General features: G+C 46.7%; 1 protein-coding gene across 2 annotated transcripts in view; it reads right to left on the bottom strand.

The window, feature by feature from the left end:
* The window catches only part of LOC137518513 (annexin A1-like), a 97,659-nt gene that overhangs the window by 53,708 nt on the left and 25,182 nt on the right, over positions 1-18,769 (bottom strand). For both annotated transcript variants that reach the window (XM_068236485.1, XM_068236494.1), the window contains one exon: positions 11,211-11,290. In XM_068236485.1, the coding sequence (XP_068092586.1) occupies positions 11,211-11,290 (80 nt within the window). The remainder of the gene's footprint in view (positions 1-11,210; positions 11,291-18,769) is intronic.

The raw sequence follows: 18,769 nt of genomic DNA, 5'->3' as shown, positions 1-18,769 counted from the left end.
CGACGGGAAATCTCATGCCTCCACTCCACCACCTCTTCCTCCCCCACCAATACCTATTCCCCACCCCACCCTCCACTCACTGCCTTTACTCCTATCACAGAGGACCAAGTCAGCCGTCTCCTAGCCACTTCTCCTGCCACCTCCAGCCCCCTAGACCCTGTGCCATCCAAATGCCTCCGTCCTCACTTCCCTGTTCTGGCTCCTGTCCTCACCACTCTGTTTAACCTCTCCCTCTCCACGGGTACCTTCCCCTCTGACTTCAAACAGGCCACTGTACTTCCCCTACTTAAAAAACCCTCACTAGACCCCTCACTTCCATCCAGCTACCGTCCTATCTCCTTACTCCCTTTTGCATCTAAACTCCTAGAGCGTTTAGTCCACCAACGCATGACCCATTACCTTGACTCCAACTCCCTATTTGATCCCCTACAATCAGGATTTCGTCCAGGCCACTCCACCGAGACTGCCCTCACCAAGGTCGTCAATGACCTCACGCTTGCCAAGGCCGAAGGAAAATACACTATCCTTCTCCTCCTAGACCTCTCATCAGCATTCGACACTGTTGATCACTCCCTGCTACTCCAGTCACTGCAATCTGTGGGTATCCAAGACCGTGCCCTAGCATGGTTTTTCTCCTACCTCTCAAATCGCTCCTTCAAGACCTCCTTCAATGGTTCCTCCTCAACCTCCTTCCCACTTTCAGTTGGGGTCCCCCAAGGCTCTGTTCTTGGTCCCCTGCTGTTCTCCATTTACACCGCCTCCATCGGAAAACTCATCTCCTCTCTGGGTTTCAACTATCACCTATATGCAGATGACACCCAGATTTACCTCCATACCACTGACCTCTCCACCACCACCATGGAGAAGGTATCCTCTGGTCTCTCAGCTATTTCATCGTGGATGTCTGCCAGGTTCCTAAAATTAAACCTGGATAAGACTGAGCTCCTAATCTTCCTGCCCCGTGCTGCTTCACCCCCCACTGACCTCTATGTCACTGTCAATGGCACAATCATTCATCCAACCACACAAGCCCGCTGCCTGGGTGTCACCCTAGACTCGGCCCTCTCCTTCACCTCCCACATCCAAACCGTAGCTAGAGCCTGCTATTTCCACTTACGCAACATCTCCAAGATCCGGCCTTTCCTGACCCCAGACACTACCAAACTCCTTGTCCATGCCCTCATCATCTCCCGCCTGGACTATTGCAACTCCCTCTTGTCAGGCCTTCCTCAAAACCGCATCGCCCCCCTAAAATCCATCATGAACGCAGCAGCCAGACTCATCTACTCCTCCCACCGCTCTGTCTCCACAACTCCCCTACGCAAATCCCTTCATTGGCTTCCAATTCACTTCAGAATCAGCTTCAAGATCCTATGTTTGGCATACAAATCCTTACACAAGTCCTGCCCAACCTACATCTCTGACCTGGTCAGCAGATATACACCTGGCCGCTATTGTTGGGCGAACAGTGTTCGCCACTGTTCGGGTTCTGCAGAACATCACCCTGTTCGGGTGATGTTCGAGTTCGGCCGAACACGTGACGGTGCTCGGCCAAACCGTTCGGCCACATGGCCGAACTAAGAGCGCATGGCCGAACGTTCCCCGAACGTTCGGCTAGCGCTGTGATTGGCCGAACGGGTCACGTGGTTCGGACCCGAACGCGCTCTGATTGGCCGAACGGTCACGTGGTTCGGGTAAATAAATACCCGAACCACGTCATATCTCCGCCATTTGTCTGTGGGTTTAGCTTTGGGTAGGCAGGCAGGGTAGTTCGCGCTCCAGCCACGCTAGCCAGGGTCCCCCCCAGTCATTGTGTGTCGCAGCTGGGAACAGTAGTACACCGCTCGTTCAGCCACACTATATAGCATTCTGTGTACTGTTCTGTGTCTGCTGGGAATAGTGGTACACCGCTCGTTCAGCCACACTATATAGCATTCTGTGTACTGTTCTGTGTCTGCTGGGAACAGTAGTACACCGCTCGTTCAGCCACACTATATAGCATTCTGTGTACTGTTCTGTGTCTGCTGGGAATAGTGGTACACCGCTCGTTCAGCCACACTATATAGCATTCTGTGTACTGTTCTGTGTCTGCTGGGAACAGTAGTACACCGCTCGTTCAGCCACACTATATAGCATTCTGTGTACTGTTCTGTGTCTGCTGGGAACAGTAGTACACCGCTCGTTCAGCCACACTATATAGCATTCTGTGTACTGTTCTGTGTCTGCTGGGAATAGTGGTACACCGCTCGTTCAGCCACACTATATAGCATTCTGTGTACTGTTCTGTGTCTGCTGGGAACAGTAGTACACCGCTCGTTCAGCCACACTATATAGCATTCTGTGTACTGTTCTGTGTCTGCTGGGAACAGTAGTACACCGCTCGTTCAGCCACACTATATAGCATTCTGTGTACTGTTCTGTGTCTGCTGGGAATAGTGGTACAACGCTCGTTCAGCCACACTATATAGCATTCTGTGTACTGTTCTGTGTCTGCTGAGAACAGTAGTACACCGCTCGTTCAGCCACACTATATAGCATTCTGTGTACTGTTCTGTGTCTGCTGGGAACAGTAGTACACCGCTCGTTCAGCCACACTATATAGCATTCTCCACAGAAAATGCAGACCGTCTGACTCAAATTAAAATGAATCAATCCTGGATTGGAAACGACTACGCAACACTCCAGGACCCCAACCAAGTAACATGACCAATGAACATCTGGGATGGTTTAGCGTTTCCGGTCCCTGTTTATTGAACCTCTCATCTGTATTACACTTATGACTGCATGGCGGCAAAAAGCATTGCTATATCCGCACGCTTTTTGTCCTCATGCAAGGCCTGGGTTGCGTCTCAAAAAGCGTGGCCTTCTCCTCCTGCGCCTCCTCCTGTTCCATCATGTGTGCTGCTGCTGGGTTAGCGTTTCCAGTCTCTGTTTATTGAACCTCTCATCTGTATTACATTTATGACTGCATGGCGGCAAAAAGCATTGCTATATCCGCACGCTTTTTGTCCTCATGCAAGGCCTGGGTTGTTGTGTCTCAAAGCGTGGCCTTCTCCTCCTGCGCCTCCTCCTGTTCCATCACGTGTGCTCTGTGCTGCTGCTGGGTTAGCGTTACCGGTCCCTGTTTATGGAACCTCTTCTCTTTATTACATTTATGACTGCATGGCGGCAAAAAGCATTGCTGCTATATCCGCACGCTTCTTGTCCTCATGCAAGGCCTGGGTTGTTGTGTCTCAAAAAGCGTGGCCTTCTCCTCCTGCGCCTCCTCCTGTTCCATCACGTGTGCTGCTGCTGCTGCTGGGTTAGCGTTACCGGTCCCTGTTTATTGAACCTCTTATCTTTATTACATTTATGACTGCATGGCGGTAAAAAGCATGCTATCCGCACGCTTCTTGTCCTCATGCAAGGCCTGGGTTGTTGTGTCTCAAAAAGCGTGGCCTTCTCCTCCTGCGCCTCCTCCTGTTCCATCACGTGTGCTGCTGCTGCTGCTGGGTTAGCGTTACCGGTCCCTGTTTATTGAACCTCTTATCTTTATTACATTTATGACTGCCTGGCGGTAAAAACCATGTTACCTGTGCAAAGAAACATGACATTTTCAGCATTTAAAAGACAATTTTTCCTTTGAAACTTTACAATCAATTTTCTCAAAAACTATAAGCTCTTTTTGCTAAATTTTTTTTCCTCTTGTACCCACTCCCAAGGTGCACATACCCTGTAAATTTGGGGTATGTAGCATGTAAGGAGGCTTTACAAAGCACAAAAGTTCGGGTCCCCATTGACTTCCATTATGTTCGGAGTTCGGGTCGAACACCCGAACATCGCGGCCATGTTCGGCCTGTTCGGCCCGAACCCGAACATCTAGATGTTCGCCCAACACTACTGGCCGCCCACTTCGCTCCTCCAACGACCTCCTCTTAACCACCCCACGCATCTCGCACTCCCATGCCAGACTGCAGGACTTCACTAGAGCTGCCCCTATCCTGTGGAACTCTCTCCCGCTGCCCATCAGGCTCGCTCCCACCTTCAAAAAAGCACTCAAAACTCACTTCTTCAAGGAGGCCTACATCAACTCAACACTACCCTAATCCTTTCTGCCAATAACTTCTTGATGCACCCCCTCCTTTTGTGTCACCAGCCCCTCCCTCTAGATTGTAAGCCTTTGGCAGGGCCCTCTTCCCTTGTGTATCATACTTGACTGTGTGCACTTTACCCAGAATTTGGAACTGGTAATTTTTTTACCACTACCATTCCAGTTTATGATCTGGCATTGTACTATTATCTGCATTGTGTTGTGTATCTTATTGCTATTACCTGTATTGTTGTATCTATGGTCTGTTACCTGTATTGTTCTGTCAACCCTGTTATCATTGTCTGTAAGCCTATTTATTGTACAGCGCTGCGTAATATGTTGGCGCCATATAAATCTAATAAATAATAATAATAATAATCCCCATGATGCCATTATACAGTACAAACATCTGTGCGTGCCAGCAGTCACATGATACGTTCTTCCCATTGAGAGTTCAGACTTTTTCAGCATAGTCAGATTTGATCCTTATTTCAACAAGATTATCGATATACAGGATCTTCTCAAAAAATTAGCATATTGTGATAAAGTTCATTATTTTCTGTAATGTACTGATAAACATTAGACTTTCATATATTTTAGATACAAATACACACAGCTGAAGTAGTTCAAGCCTTTTATTGTTTAATATTGATGATTTTGGCATACAGCTCATGAAAACCCCAAATTCCTATCTAAAAAAATTAGCATATTTCATCCGACCAATAAAAGAAAAGTGTTTTTAAAACAAAAAAAAGTCAACCTTCAAATAATTGTGTTCAGTTATGCACCCAATACTTGGTCGGGAATCCTTTTGCAGAAATGACTGCTTCAATGCGGCGTGGCATGGAGGCAATCAGCCTGTGGCACTGCTCAGGTGTTATGGAGGCCCAGGATGCTTCGATAGCGGCCTTAAGCTCATTCAGAGTGTTGGGTCTTGTGTCTCTCAACTTTCTCTTCACAATATCCCACAGATTCTCTATGGGGTTTAGGTGAGGAGAGTTGGCAGGCCAATTGAGCACAGTAATACCATGGTCAGTAAACCATTTACCAGTGGTTTTGGCACTGTGAGCAGGTGCCAGGTCATGCTGAAAAATGAAATCTTCATCTACATAAAGCTTTTCAGCAGATGGAAGCATGAAGTGCTCCAAAATCTCCTGATAGCTAGCTGCATTGACCCTGCCCTTGATAAAACACAGTGGACCAACACCAGCAGCTGACATGGCACCCCAGACCATCACTGACTGTGGGTACTTGACACTGGACTTCAGGCATTTTGGCATTTCCCTCTCCCCAGTCTTCCTCCAGACTCTGGCACCTTGATTTCCAAATGACATGTAAAAGTTGCTTTTATGCAAAAAAAAGTACTTTGTACTGGACCACTGAGCAACAGTCCAGTGCTGCTTCTCTGTAGCCCAGGTCAGGCGCTTCTGCCTCTGTTTCTGGTTCAAAAGTGGGTTCATGCTTCCATCTGCTGAAAAGCTTTATGGTGATGAAGATTTCATTTTTCAGCACGACCTGGCACCTGCTCTCAGTGCCAAAACCACTGGTAAATGGTTTACTGACCATGGTATTACTGTGCTCAATTGACCTGCCAACTCTCCTCACCTGAACCCCATGGAGAATCTGTGGGATATTGTGAAGAGAAAGTTGAGAGACACAAGACCCAACACTCTGGATGAGCTTAAGGCCGCCATTGAAGCATCCTGGGCCTCCATAACACCTGAGCAGTGCCACAGGATGATTGCCTCCATGCCACGCCACATTGAAGCAGTCATTTCTGCAAAAGGATTCCCGACCAAGTATTGAGTGCATAACTGAACATAATTATTTGAAGGCTGACTTTTTTTTGTTTTAAAAACACTTTTCTTTTATTGGTCGGATGAAATATGCTAATTTTTTGAGATAGGAATTTGGGGTTTTCATGAGCTGTTTGCCAAAATCATCAATATTAAAACAATAAAAGGCTTGAACTACTTCAGTTGTGTGTAATGAATCTAAAATATATGAAAGTCTAATGTTTATAAGTACATTACAGAAAAAAATGAACTTTATCACAATATGCTAATTTTTTTAGAAGATCCTGTAGATGATATAATATACATGATGTCACCGATATCATGTACCAATCAGTTTTTTTTAATCATTTGTTTCATTTAAATAAACACATGCACATTTTGCACATGGCAATGGTGAGCATACCCCTCCATTTATTTCTCCCTCAGATACCAAAAACTGGAATCAGCTGCAAATGACTAAAACATTAGAAAAGATCTTGGAGAAATATGTCCTATGTAGTCCTATGAACTAAGAGGGATGTGAAGGCTGACAGTTATTTCCTTTTAAACAATACCAGTTGCCAGGCAGCCCTACTGATCTCTCTGCCTGAAGAAGTGTCTACATCACACACCTGAAACAAGCATGCAGCTAATCCAGCCAGAAACACTTGATCTGTATGCTTTTTCTTGGGCTATGGGGTATTAGAAACCAAAGCTTAGTAGGAAAGCCAGGCAATGTGCATTGTTTAAAGAGAAATAAATATGTCAGCCTCCATATCCCTATCTTTTCAGGTGTGCTTTAAATTTGTTATTTATTTTTTAGGGCAGTATTTCTCAACCTGGGGTCCGCAAACCCCTAGGGGTACATTAGCACCTGCCAAGGGGTCCCTCAGGGGCCGCAGACAAAATGGCAGATCCCGCCCCCTAAGAGAGAAGTGGCAGGCTATGTCCGCGACGAGGGGCCCAGTAACTTACAAAGCCCCATGTGGACTCTCGCTGGGCTCTCCTCCTCTCTCAAAGCTCTAGTCTTCTCACCATCTGGCTGCATCCTTTCTCCATGATTACCCAGTGGCGCCTTTCATGACGTCTGAGTTGCCGCTGGAAGTAGTGGGAGGTCAAGTGGTGAGAAGACTAGAGCGCTGAGAGAGGAGGAGAGCCCAGCAAGAGGAGTCCACGCGGGAACAGGGCTGTGTATGTATGTGGCTAGAGATAGCCCGAACCTCCGATTTTAGGTTCGCGAACCTTTGCCAAAAGTTTGATTTGCGTGAACTTTCGCGAACCGCAACAGACTTCAATGGGGAGGCGAACTTTGAAAACTAGAAACATTTATGCTGGCCACAAAAGTGATGGAAAAGATGTTTCAAGGGGTCTAACACCTGAGTTTTTGCATGGATGAGTGGGATAGACGCCAAAAGTCCCGGGGAAAAATCTGGATTTGACGCAAAGCAGCGTTTTAAGGGCAGAAATCACATTGAATGCTAAATTGGAGGCCTAAAGTGCTTTAAAACATCTTGCATGTGAATACATCAATAAGGGAGTGTAATTAGAGTACTGCTTCACACTGACACACCAAACTCACTGTGTAACGCACCGCAAACAGCTGTTTGCGTAGTGACGGCCGTGCTGGACTGGTGTGCACCATGGCGAGATTGCTCTTCCTCACTCAGTGATATCAGGTAATGTCTGACTGCCTTATCAACTTTCAATGGTTCTTTCTCTACCATTGTTAAAGCTTACATCTATTTTTTTAAATATGTGTTCTGCTTGCTGTTCAGTACCTGCAACGAGAATCTTTTATGGAGGGCAAGTCTGCCATTGTGAGTGACCACGGGTAATAGCCTGGGAATCAGGGTTCGATTCCGGTCTGGAATGGGAGCCTGAGAACTGGCTACCACCACCACACATGCAAGTAAGGACCCATTTGCTGTATAAGTAATGTACCTGCCCTGACCGTGCTTTGCAGACCAGGCATCTGGTCAGATGGACCCTTGACCCAGCCCAAGATGAACCAAATCGAAAGCATTTGCCAAGAATGTGTTATGGAGGGCAAGTCTCCCATTCATTCAACTGTGTGAAACTTTAGATGGTACTTTCTCAGTAGCATGCAGACCACGGGTAATGGCCGGGGAATCCTGGTTCGATTCCGGTCCAGAGTGGGAGCCTAAGAAACGGCTACCACCACCACACATCCAAGGAAGGCAGCAGGCACGCTGTGGGCAAAGGAGCAGGAACGACTACCACACATCCAAGGAAGGCAGCAGGCATGGCATGCACGTCCTGAGGTAGTGACAAAAAATAACAATACAGGAGGACTTTCGAGACCCTGCTGTATATGACACTGATAGACTACTACCTTTAACGAGAATCTGTTATAAAGGGCAAGTCTGCCATCCATTCAAGTGAAAGGTATGAACTGACTGCCAGGTATAATACAATGTGCAGTCAAAGATGCAGTGAAAGGTATGCAGTGACTGCAAACAGCTGTTTGTGTAGTGATGGCCATGCTGGACTGGTGCGCACCATGACGAGAGTGCAGGTGATGGCAGCTTTCCAGCCCATATGGTCGCCGGGCTGAGGTAGCTGAATAACAGAACAGTGACTGTCCAGCTGATCAAATTTGGTCTGTCCACAATGAAGCAACGCCCTTATTATCTTTGGTGTGCCCCCCCCCCCCGAGACACTCATATAGCCGGCGGTCATTGCTTCATTATGATATGCAAGCCCCTTCACCATGGCAAGGTAATGATCACGAAGTAGAATGGGCACATGTACATGCCTTTTGTTTTGTTGTTGCAGCTGCAGTGCAGCCAGAAAAATTAGGCAGGCATGTACACGCACCAGAAAAATTATTATAGAAATTCAGAAATCCGCCTGGAGTCCTGGACCCTGTTGGTGGTGGCGGAGAAGGCAATCAAGCGGTCTGCGGGCAGAGGTGCTGTGTGGGGAGCGACTTAGTCTTGGGGCAGGCAGCCAGTCACACGGCGTGCAGGCAGAGATGCTGTGTGTGGGGACTGACTTAGTCTTCGGGCAGGCAGAAGCCCTCCGGGATCCATGCCTCATTCATTTTGATAAAGGTGAGGTACTGAACACTTTTGTGACTGAGGCGACTTCTCTTTTCAGTGACAATGCGTCCAGCTGCGCTGAAGGTCCTTTCTGACAGGACGCTTGAGGCCGGGCAAGACAGAAGTTGGATGGCAAATTGGGACAGCTCTGGCCACAGGTTAATGTAGACCAAGGGTTCATCACTGCTCACAGTATCTACATCCACATTTAAGGCCAGGTAGTTGGCTACCTGCCGGTCCAGGCATTGAAGGAGGGTGGATCCGGAAGGGCTAAGGCGAGGCGTTGGAATGAAGAATGTCCGCATGTCCGACATCACCATGAGATCGCTGGAGCATCCTGTCCTTGCCTGCGTGGACATGGGAAAAGGATTACTGGCAGTGGTACCTTTATTGTGTTGTGGTGTGACATCACCCTTAAACGCTTTGTAAAGCATAGTTGCCAGCTTGTTCTGCATGTGCTGCATCCTTTCTGCCTCCTGGTGATTTGGAAACATCTCTGCCACTTTGTGCCTATACCGAGGGTCTAGTAGCGTGGCCACCCAGTACAGCCCATTTCCCTTGAGTTTTTTATACGGTGGTCCCTCAAAAGGCTGGAAGGCATGAAAGACGCCATCTGCACAAAGTTGGATCCAGACGTACTATCCATCTCCTCTTGCTCTTCCTCAGTGACGTCAGGTAAGTCCTCCTCCTCCCCCCAGAGCCACGAACAATACCCCGGGAACGTCGAGCAGCACAAGCCCCCTGCGACCCCTGCTGCGGTTGTTCTTCTGCCGCCGCCTCCTCCTCCTCCAAAGAAACACCTTCCTCATCATCCGAGTCTGACTCCTCTTCCCCACACTACTCTTCCTCCTCCTCCCCCTCTGTGCTGCCACAGGTGTTGAGGAAACAGCTGGTTCTGATGAAAATTGCTCCCAAAATGGTTTCTCCCATAACTGTTCCTCTTCATGCTCCTCCACAGCTTGATCCACCACTCTACACACAGCACGCTCCAGGAAGTAAGCATACGGGATCAAGTCGCTGATGGTGCCTTCACTGCGACTCACCAGGTTGGTCCCCTCCTCAAATGGCTGCATGAGCCTGCATGCATTTCGCATCAGTGTCCAGTTGTTGGGCCACAACATCCCCATCTCCCAAGATTGTGTCCTTTCACTGTAATTGTATAGGTACTGGGTAACAGCTTTCTCCTGTTCTAGCAGGCGAGAGAACATGACTACGGTCGAATTCCAGCGAGTCGGGCTATCACATATCAAGTGTCTCACCAGCAAGTTGTTTCTCCGCTGAATGTCCGCAAAGCGTGCCATGGCTGTGTAAGACCACCTGAAATGCCCACATTTCTTGGCAAAATCCATTCCTGCAAATTGCAATGATAGTCTATGAGATCTGCAGATCATCATACACACATGATTTAACTGACATTCATCTGCAGATCAAGCAATCATCCGCAGATCTGAAAATCCATCCTGGTGGATCTGATCTGCAGATGAATGTCAGTTAAATCATGTGTGTATGATGATCTGCAAATCTCATAGACTATCATTGCAATTTGCAGGAATGGATTTTTGGCAGGAACAGATCTTTTGCAGATACTGATCTTTTGTGTCTGTACAGCATCTGTGTGTGCAGCATCTTGCAAAGATTTTTTTCTGATGTGGAGTTCAGCTCCATAGAAAAGACTGTGTAGAGTATGGCTCTCATACTACATGGAAGGGGGTAAAATTGGTCTGTGATCTTTCATTTTCCAAAGACTATGGTCTGATGTGTGTATGAGCCTTCAGAGGCAGAATAGAATGCCGTTGTAAAGCAAACACAGCACTAAAAGCATAAACAGCACCATATTCTACATAACAAGTACATGCATCACATAATTACACTGATAGATAGATAGATAGATAGATAGATAGATAGATAGATAGATAGATAGATAGATCTCACTAATATTATAAATGCGAAAGTTTGGATGTTTGTTACTCAATCATGCAACAATGGTTGAGTGGATTTGAATGAGATTTGGCACACATTTAGTACATTATCTGGAAAGGAGTGTCAAATTGTGTGACTGCATCCTCTACTAAAAACTCATGTTTTTTTGTATATGGCTAACAAAATAAAGCTGTGTTTTATTTTTAACCCTAAAAGAGTCACTGGCTGGTATGTTGTGACCTTTCTATGCTATGATCCCTACTACCAAAATGAGCTAAACCACTACATATTCCCTTTGTATATCTATCCGTCCGTCCATCCATCCATCTATCCATCCATATCCACTAGATTAGAAGTATTCTAAAAGTTCTGTGATATACATACAGCAGCTATGTCCGAATGGTTGTCCAAGAAATGAGCTTGACTCAGAAATTCCTGCATGAGAGCCATGGCAAATGGTAGATCTGTGGATACAAAAGCAAAACAACAAAACAATTATTCACATTTATACTTTCTGCCACCTTGTCAAGTCAGGCTCAACAACTTTGTACGTGGTAAATTTGGATGACCAAAGACAAAACAACGATATATTAATACAATGAGGCATCAATTATGACACACAGCAAACAGCACAGTAAATATAATTTAGGAGGACTGGACAGCTTAAGAAAAAATGAAAAAAATAAATAAAAAGAAAATGGAGCCATGACCACTCCTTAAAGTGATCAGAGATGGTTCACTAAGTTTAATTTATACTTACCCGGGGCTTCCTCCAGCCCCATTAGCAGCGCTGAGTCCTTCGCCATCATCCTCGCCCCCTCCATTAAGATGATATGACTCCCGGTAATCCAGGCAGCCGCGGCCTTCTGCGCATGAGCGGCCAGGCCACGCACACACTACGTGTGAAGCCGCACTAAGAAGTTGTGATGCACTTTCCCTGAACACTAATGTCCTGTATATTGCGCCTATCATTCAGTGAAAATCACGAAACTCAATCACAAAAAAGTCATTTTAAAATCGCAAAAGAATCGCATTTCATTTGCAATTGCGTTTTGCAGTTGAGAACAGCCTTTAAGCCAAAACAAAGCATGACCCTGTATGCCTAGGGATGGGAAAACTTTGGCAAAGAACCATTGAGGGTAGGTAATTATTGGTTACTTTAGCAAGGGTCATTTCGGCAAAGTGCTTAAAGGATACCAGAGCCCAACTTTATATGCTTAAAAAACATGTGGTGGTGGGAGGGTGTCAGTGTTCACTTCCTGCACCCTTTGTTGTAAGCTGCATGGATCCATTCCTATGGACTGGATAGAACAATGGACTAAATTCAAGTCCACAGTAGCATAGCAGAGGCTGTGACTGAGCCTGGGCCCGTAGGCCAGAAGGGCCCTAAAGGCCCCTCCCATAGGCAAACACGGGGGGGATTACAGCTGCCCAGAATCCCCCCTCAGACCAGGGCTGGTGCAGTGTCTGGGGAGAGGCACAAGTTGAGACACCAGAATATCTGCAGGCATCCTGCAGCTCACAGCACTGCCCCCTTTCAGAGTCAGGTATGAGCACAGCCCTGTGCTCTGCTGTGTGAATGTTTCACTTTCCCCTTCATTAGCAATGTTGGCTGTCCTCATCGATCGGGAGCAGATCGGACATTTAGGAAATAATTGTCAGATCCTGTCAGTCGGACGGGAAATTCCATTGTGTGTACCCAGCATGATGTCCTACCATATTATTATACTGTATTGTGCGTGGCTGAGGGAGACCTTTCTGGAATCCCCCCCTTGAAAATCCTGGGTTTGCCCCTGCCTCCCTCAACCGCAGTATAACCTCTTTGTTGTTCGTGTGCTGGTAATAATTAATGATTACTACTATTCAAGACATCTAGAGATTTAAACTGTTCCCCATCCCTTTCTTGCACCTCTGACACTGTGGATGTTGTTGGCAGGTTTTGGTGTGTCGTATCAATTGTTATGTGCTTGCGTGCCTAATGAAAAACGTATACTGACTGAGGCCCATTCCTCCATCGCTAAGCCACTGGTTGCCCACGTTTTAGTTGTTTTTTTTTCTTTATAAAAGTGTCATGTAAAGCAACATTATTAAATAAGTTATAGTTTATACAGTACTTTTTTAAAGTTGATTAGCTGGAATTAGAAGAAATATTGTACAAAATGGGCTCTACTCACAAAACCTCTCATAAATCACGTATCACCTAATTTATAAATACTTTTGACAGCTTCCTGTTGATCCTGCCAGCAAAATCTTGCTGCAATTCAATATTGTCTTTCCTTGAAGTACTGGTATTTGAATCTGATTTTACTGATAAACACACCCACATGCCTGGCGAATAGAAACTGCTTTCCATCTACTATCTGCACATCACTCCAACTCTTCCCTTCAGCCAGAATGATGCAATCAATCGCCAGACGTTTATATATTTGGCCAAAGCCAGTTTGATTTTAGAACCAGTCCTAACATGTGATGCTCTGTGTAGTTTTCCACCATCTAGAGCTCCACACAATTCCCCACTCTGCTGTGGAGAGTTAAAAGCAATGTCCGGGATGGAGTGGGTGGGAAAGGACAATTACACAATAGCTCAGGTATCTGCAGCAGCGGAGAGAGAGCCAAATCTGTATGCTAGCATTTTTCTATTCACGTAGCAGCAGTCAACCTGCTCAAAGGCTTAAACTGCAGCTGAGCAGTGGAGGTGGGAGTTCATTAATTGAAAACATTGTGTTGGTGAAGTGTTGGGTTGAGGGTAGGAACAAACTAGGCAGAATCGCATAGGCATTTTCCATAGCACAGTGGAAACGCATATGCCATTCTGCCTTGTGTGTTCCTCAGAGGCAGAGCCAGGACAAGGTCCTTCAGCACACAAGGCTAAGACAGCAAAGTGCGCCCCTCCATCCCTCCCACTCCAGCCATCACACACTGATTGCTATCAACCTAAGAGGCACCCTAGGGCCCCCAAAATCCCCAACCCGTTAATCTCTAGTTAACTGGCTTGCAGTCACTGCTATGTATCCCCTTTTCTTATTTCTTTGTGCTTTAAACACAATTGGGAATGGCAGCAGACTGAATTGTGCGCCCCCTCCTACACTGCGCCATGAGGCTGGAGCCTCTTCAGCCTCTGCCTCGGCCCGGCCCTGGTGTTCCTACCCTCAAACCAACACATCACTGCGAAACCTGCCAGCCTATCAGTCCTCATGCAGCTTGATCTTCTCTGTTGTAAGGCCTCGTTCACATCATTTAGCGCAGATGGCGGTGCAATCTTTCCTAAAAGCAGCCTGCTGTCATGTTTGCTTGCTTGAAAGTGTCACCATACGCAGTGCAATATAGTCCGTAGAACAAAAGTATGAACAGATTAATAGTGATTTTAAATGCATATTTTCTCTTCACTAGCGAAGGAATTTTCAGTAAAAAAAAAAAAAAAATAGTCTCAACAGTTTTCCAGTTGTTAATTTTGGGGCAACAATCATTGTAAAGCCTGGAACCCACTACAAGTCACAAATCGCTATTGTTTTTATTTAGCATTTTGAAAGCGATTTCATGTGAGTTTTCCGGCAATTTTGGTAGCAATTTTAAAAAGTGTAAGCTTTTTGCCAGCGATTTGCAATTAGCAATTTTAATTATCAAATATTAGTTTGCAGTAAATTAAAATCACACAAACATTGCCAGCACGTCAATACCTTACATTGAAGCGCATACGCTCCCAAAATGCTGCATGTCCTGCGATTGCGATTTTGCTAATCACAATCGCTACTTTGGAATTTGTTACATTTATTAACATTGGCAGAGTGTTTAGAGATCACTTTAAATCGCTAGCGATTTCCCTAAACGCTCAAAAAAGAGCTCTAGTGGGTTCTAGCCCTGACTGTGGCACAGAGTAACCTGTTAGCTCATGGTGACCCATAACAATTAGGATATTTTAAAGGGCTTAACCACTTGAGTACCGCAGTGTAAAACCTCCCAAATTCAAGAAATAGGCCACTGCAGCTTTAAGGCCTCACTGCAGGGCCCCACATGTCAGCACACAGCCGATCACCCCTGAGCCTCTGAAGGGGACAGCCGTGTCACATGGCTGTCCCCAGTACAGCGCTGCCTTAGATCGCAGCGCTGTACAGGGTTATTAGACAGCTGTTTTCACCTTATATCGCAGCGCTGTACAGGGTAATTAAACAGCGGTTTCACCGTCTAACAGTCTCCTAGCGGCGATCGCCACTGGGAGACTGAAGGCGGGGCGGAGCTCCGCCTACCAAACGGATATGCGCGCGCATCAGCCTGCAAAACAGGCCCGCAAGACCTTACACCGATCGCTGTTAGGCAGTCCTGGGGCTGCCGCCACGGCCACGCCCATCGGCGTGACGTGGTTGGCAAGTAGTTAAAGACAAAAAGCTCTCTTACTAAATAAACTATGCTAACTATACATTTTCCTTCTTAAAACAGAAGACATTTGCAATTATTCAGCTTTAGGTGAGCAAGAAAGATCTCCCATGATGCATTACTGGTGAATATGCAAATCAGCCCCCTATATCCCTAAAATCCAGACATGCATCCAGAACCAGTGGAATGCAAAGTGTGCCTATCAATTTACAGAGTCATTTCAACTCAATATACAACTGTTTCAGAGTGATTTCTCTTTTCAGTGCAAGGCATGGATTAATATGACTATATGAGGTAGTACTTGGACCAAGTAGCCAGCAAGCTCATGGTGAGCCAAGCCATTAGGATATTATAAAGGACTTAAAGGGAACCTTAACTGAGGGAGGGGGAAGCATTACACTTACCTGGGACTTCTATTGGCCCCCTGCAGACGTCATGTGCCCGCGGCAGTACAAACCGATCCTTCGGTCCCCCGCAGCGAGCCAGTTTCGTTTCAGGCATTAACACTTCCATCAACGTCAATGTCCTGTGCATACGCAGTACTAGATTTCTCTTTCTGCGCATGTGCAGGACGGGCCAGAAACGAAACTAGCTTGCTGTGAGAGACCGGAAGACTGGTTTGTCCTGGCGTGGGCACAGGTCATCTGCAAGGGTCGGTAGAAGCCCCAGGTAAGAGCAACTGCCCCCCCCCCCACCCATCCCCTGTTAAGGTTCCCTTTAAAGGGACTGAAAACCCCTTTGCTAAAAAGCTGTGCTAAATATACATAAGTTGAATTGCAAATACCTTCTGTGTAAAGTAGCCTACTTTACACAGAAGGTATTTGCAATTCAACTTAATGTAAACAAGAAAGATTTCCTGTGATGCATCACTGCTGATTGTGGTGTGACCATTCTGAATAAACGGTTAGTGACTCAAAAGTGAGAGGAATACGGATGCTGCCATCTTCATTCTCTAACAATGCCAGTTACTCAACTTCCATGCTGCTGATTCTCAACCTCTAACATAAGTCACTGGCCAAGAATAAGCATGCAAATCAGGTGCTTTGACTCTGGTCTGAATCAACAGGTTGCATTCTTGTTGTGCACGTGAGACTCAAAAACGGCTAAAACTAAGCTCAGCATGGCATCCAACTGGCATTGATTATAAGGGAGTGGAGATAGCAGCCCCTGTATCTCTCACTTTAGGTCTACTTCAAATAATATTTTTTTAATTGCATTGTGTGTAACCAGAAATCATTACTCTGTCTATAGATTAAAAGCAACTCTGCCTAGTGCAAGAATCATTGGGAACTGAAATCGGCAAGGCCATTCAATTTGCACAATTAATCTGTGTGGAAGGTGGGGTTTCCAGTAGGTGGAAATGAAGATGTGTGGCACATTCTTTCATATATTTCAGCAGCGGTTTTCAGGACACACCTTTACTGTCTCCTAGTCTAGTGCACTACAGCTATGCTTCAATGCAAAACACTGCTAGGAGTGGGTTATACCACTGAAAACTACTGTAGGCAGCAGTTATGGTTGTGAAAAGAGAGTAAATAAAAACCACCCCTAACAAATGGATTAGCCTCCCAGCCGTCATCTGTCACTATTTACAATACATGCTGTATTGATGATCATTTAAAAAAAACACTTTTTACACTATTTTAGAAGGATGTTTAACCACTTCGCATCCAGACCTTGTTTTCCCCTTATTGACCAGAGCAGTTTTGACGCTTTTGCGGTGTCCCTGTTTAATCACCAATAACTTCATCTGTACTCGTGCCACATAAATGATCTATATATCTTTTTTTTCAAGACAAACTAAGCTTTCATTGGGGGGTATTTGGTCCCAAGTAAAATGTTCCTCTCTATGCATGTTAATGGGAAAAAAGGGGGGGGGGGGGGGGGAATAAAAAAATTTCACTATTTCTCAATTTTGACCAATTTCTGTTTAAAAATAAAAAGTGCGATTGACATAAAAACTGTGCCACCAGTTAAAGTCGCCCCAGTATAGATATCCAGATGTGTCCCCAGTATCGCCCCACCCCCCCCCAGTATAGCCAGATGTGTCCCCAATATTAGCCCCCCCAGCATAGCCAGATGTGTCCCGTGTTTGCCACCCCCAGAAGAGATTAACAGATGCACCCCCTGGAATAGTGCCCCTCTTTATAGCCAGATGTGTCCCCCGATCAGGATTACCCCCATTATGGCCAGATGTACCCCCAGGATTAGCGCTGCCCCCCATTATAGCCAAACATGCCCCCAGTATTAAGTTATGGGCCCCCCCCAGGTGCCCAGATGTGCAAAATTTGTAACCCCCCCTCCCCTTGGTTCCTCAGATGCCCCCCAGTAAACATGTATACCCCCTTTGCATATTTCCTCCCCTCCCCCCAAGAAACTATAGCCAGATGTCCCCCCCCCCCCCATCAGGCAGCCCCCTCCGTGCACATAGAGTTAATAAAAATGCACAAGCAAGCAGCGACACTCACCTACCTCGGTCCTGCGACGAGCCTGAAGTCTGATCCTCCGATCCCCGCTCTGCAAGTCAGCCGCATATTGCCGGTAACCCGGGTCCCGGCTTGATGACGTCATCAAGCCGGGACCCGGGTTTCCGGCAATATGCGGCTGACTGCAGAGCGGGGATCGGAGGATCAGACTTCAGGCTCGTCGCAGGACCGAGGTAGGTGAGTGTCGCTGCTTGCTTGTGCATTTTTATTAACTCTATGTGCACCGAGGGGGACAGGTGAAGGATCGCTGCAGTTCACTACTGCAGCGATCATTCATGGGAGGAGGGTATACTAATTGGCCAAAAGGGAACATGTTCCCTTCCACCAATTAGTATTGCAGCTGACAGTGCCGGAGGGTGCACTCTAAAGAGCACCCGACCGTGCACAGCAGGGCTGCAGCCAGGTCAGTATATCTACGTGGCTGTGGCTTGGAGGGTGCCACAGCTGACGTAGATATACTGTAGTGGAGGGGAAAGTGGTTAATAGTTTATGCATAAACCACTTTTTATTTTTTTTTCCTCATTCGCGAAAGAACCCCTTAAGGCTTCTTGCACACCAAGAAGTTGCATTAGGTGGCACGTTAAGGTCGCATAACGTGCACCTAACACAACGTATGGTGCTGCAAGAGCCGACGGTAGAGTGAGCCCCGTTAGGTGGCTCGAGTCCTATAATGTCTCCCAGAGTGGCGCTGATTGGCCAGCGGGACCACGTGATGCGGAGCGAGACACTCCGCATCACGTGGTCCCGCCGGCCAATCAGCGCCCGCCAGTGCAGTGAATATTAAGTAGCCATGTGCGCGGCTACTGTAGCTGGCTCTCCTCGCCTCCTCCGCCCCCCACTGCGCATGTGCAAACAGTCTAACGCGGCTATAGCCGCTCCAACACCGTAGCATGCTGCACTTTGCACAGAACGTGCAGCGTTACATGTAACGCAACGTGGGCTGTGTGAACAGCCCACTTGTGTTACATTGCTGTGCGTTGGGGGAGCGTTACAGGCGCACTAACGTGCGCCTGTAACGTCTTGGTGTGTAAGCAGCCTTAATGAACCAGCGACTAATCCCTTTATTGCAGCCAACGGAATGCAGCC

Source organism: Hyperolius riggenbachi, chromosome 1 (assembly GCF_040937935.1).
Source record: "Hyperolius riggenbachi isolate aHypRig1 chromosome 1, aHypRig1.pri, whole genome shotgun sequence".
In the NCBI taxonomy this organism is placed as follows: domain Eukaryota; kingdom Metazoa; phylum Chordata; class Amphibia; order Anura; family Hyperoliidae; genus Hyperolius; species Hyperolius riggenbachi.
Note: the sequence above shows the minus strand (reverse complement) of the source record. Positions and strands in the feature narration are given on the sequence as shown.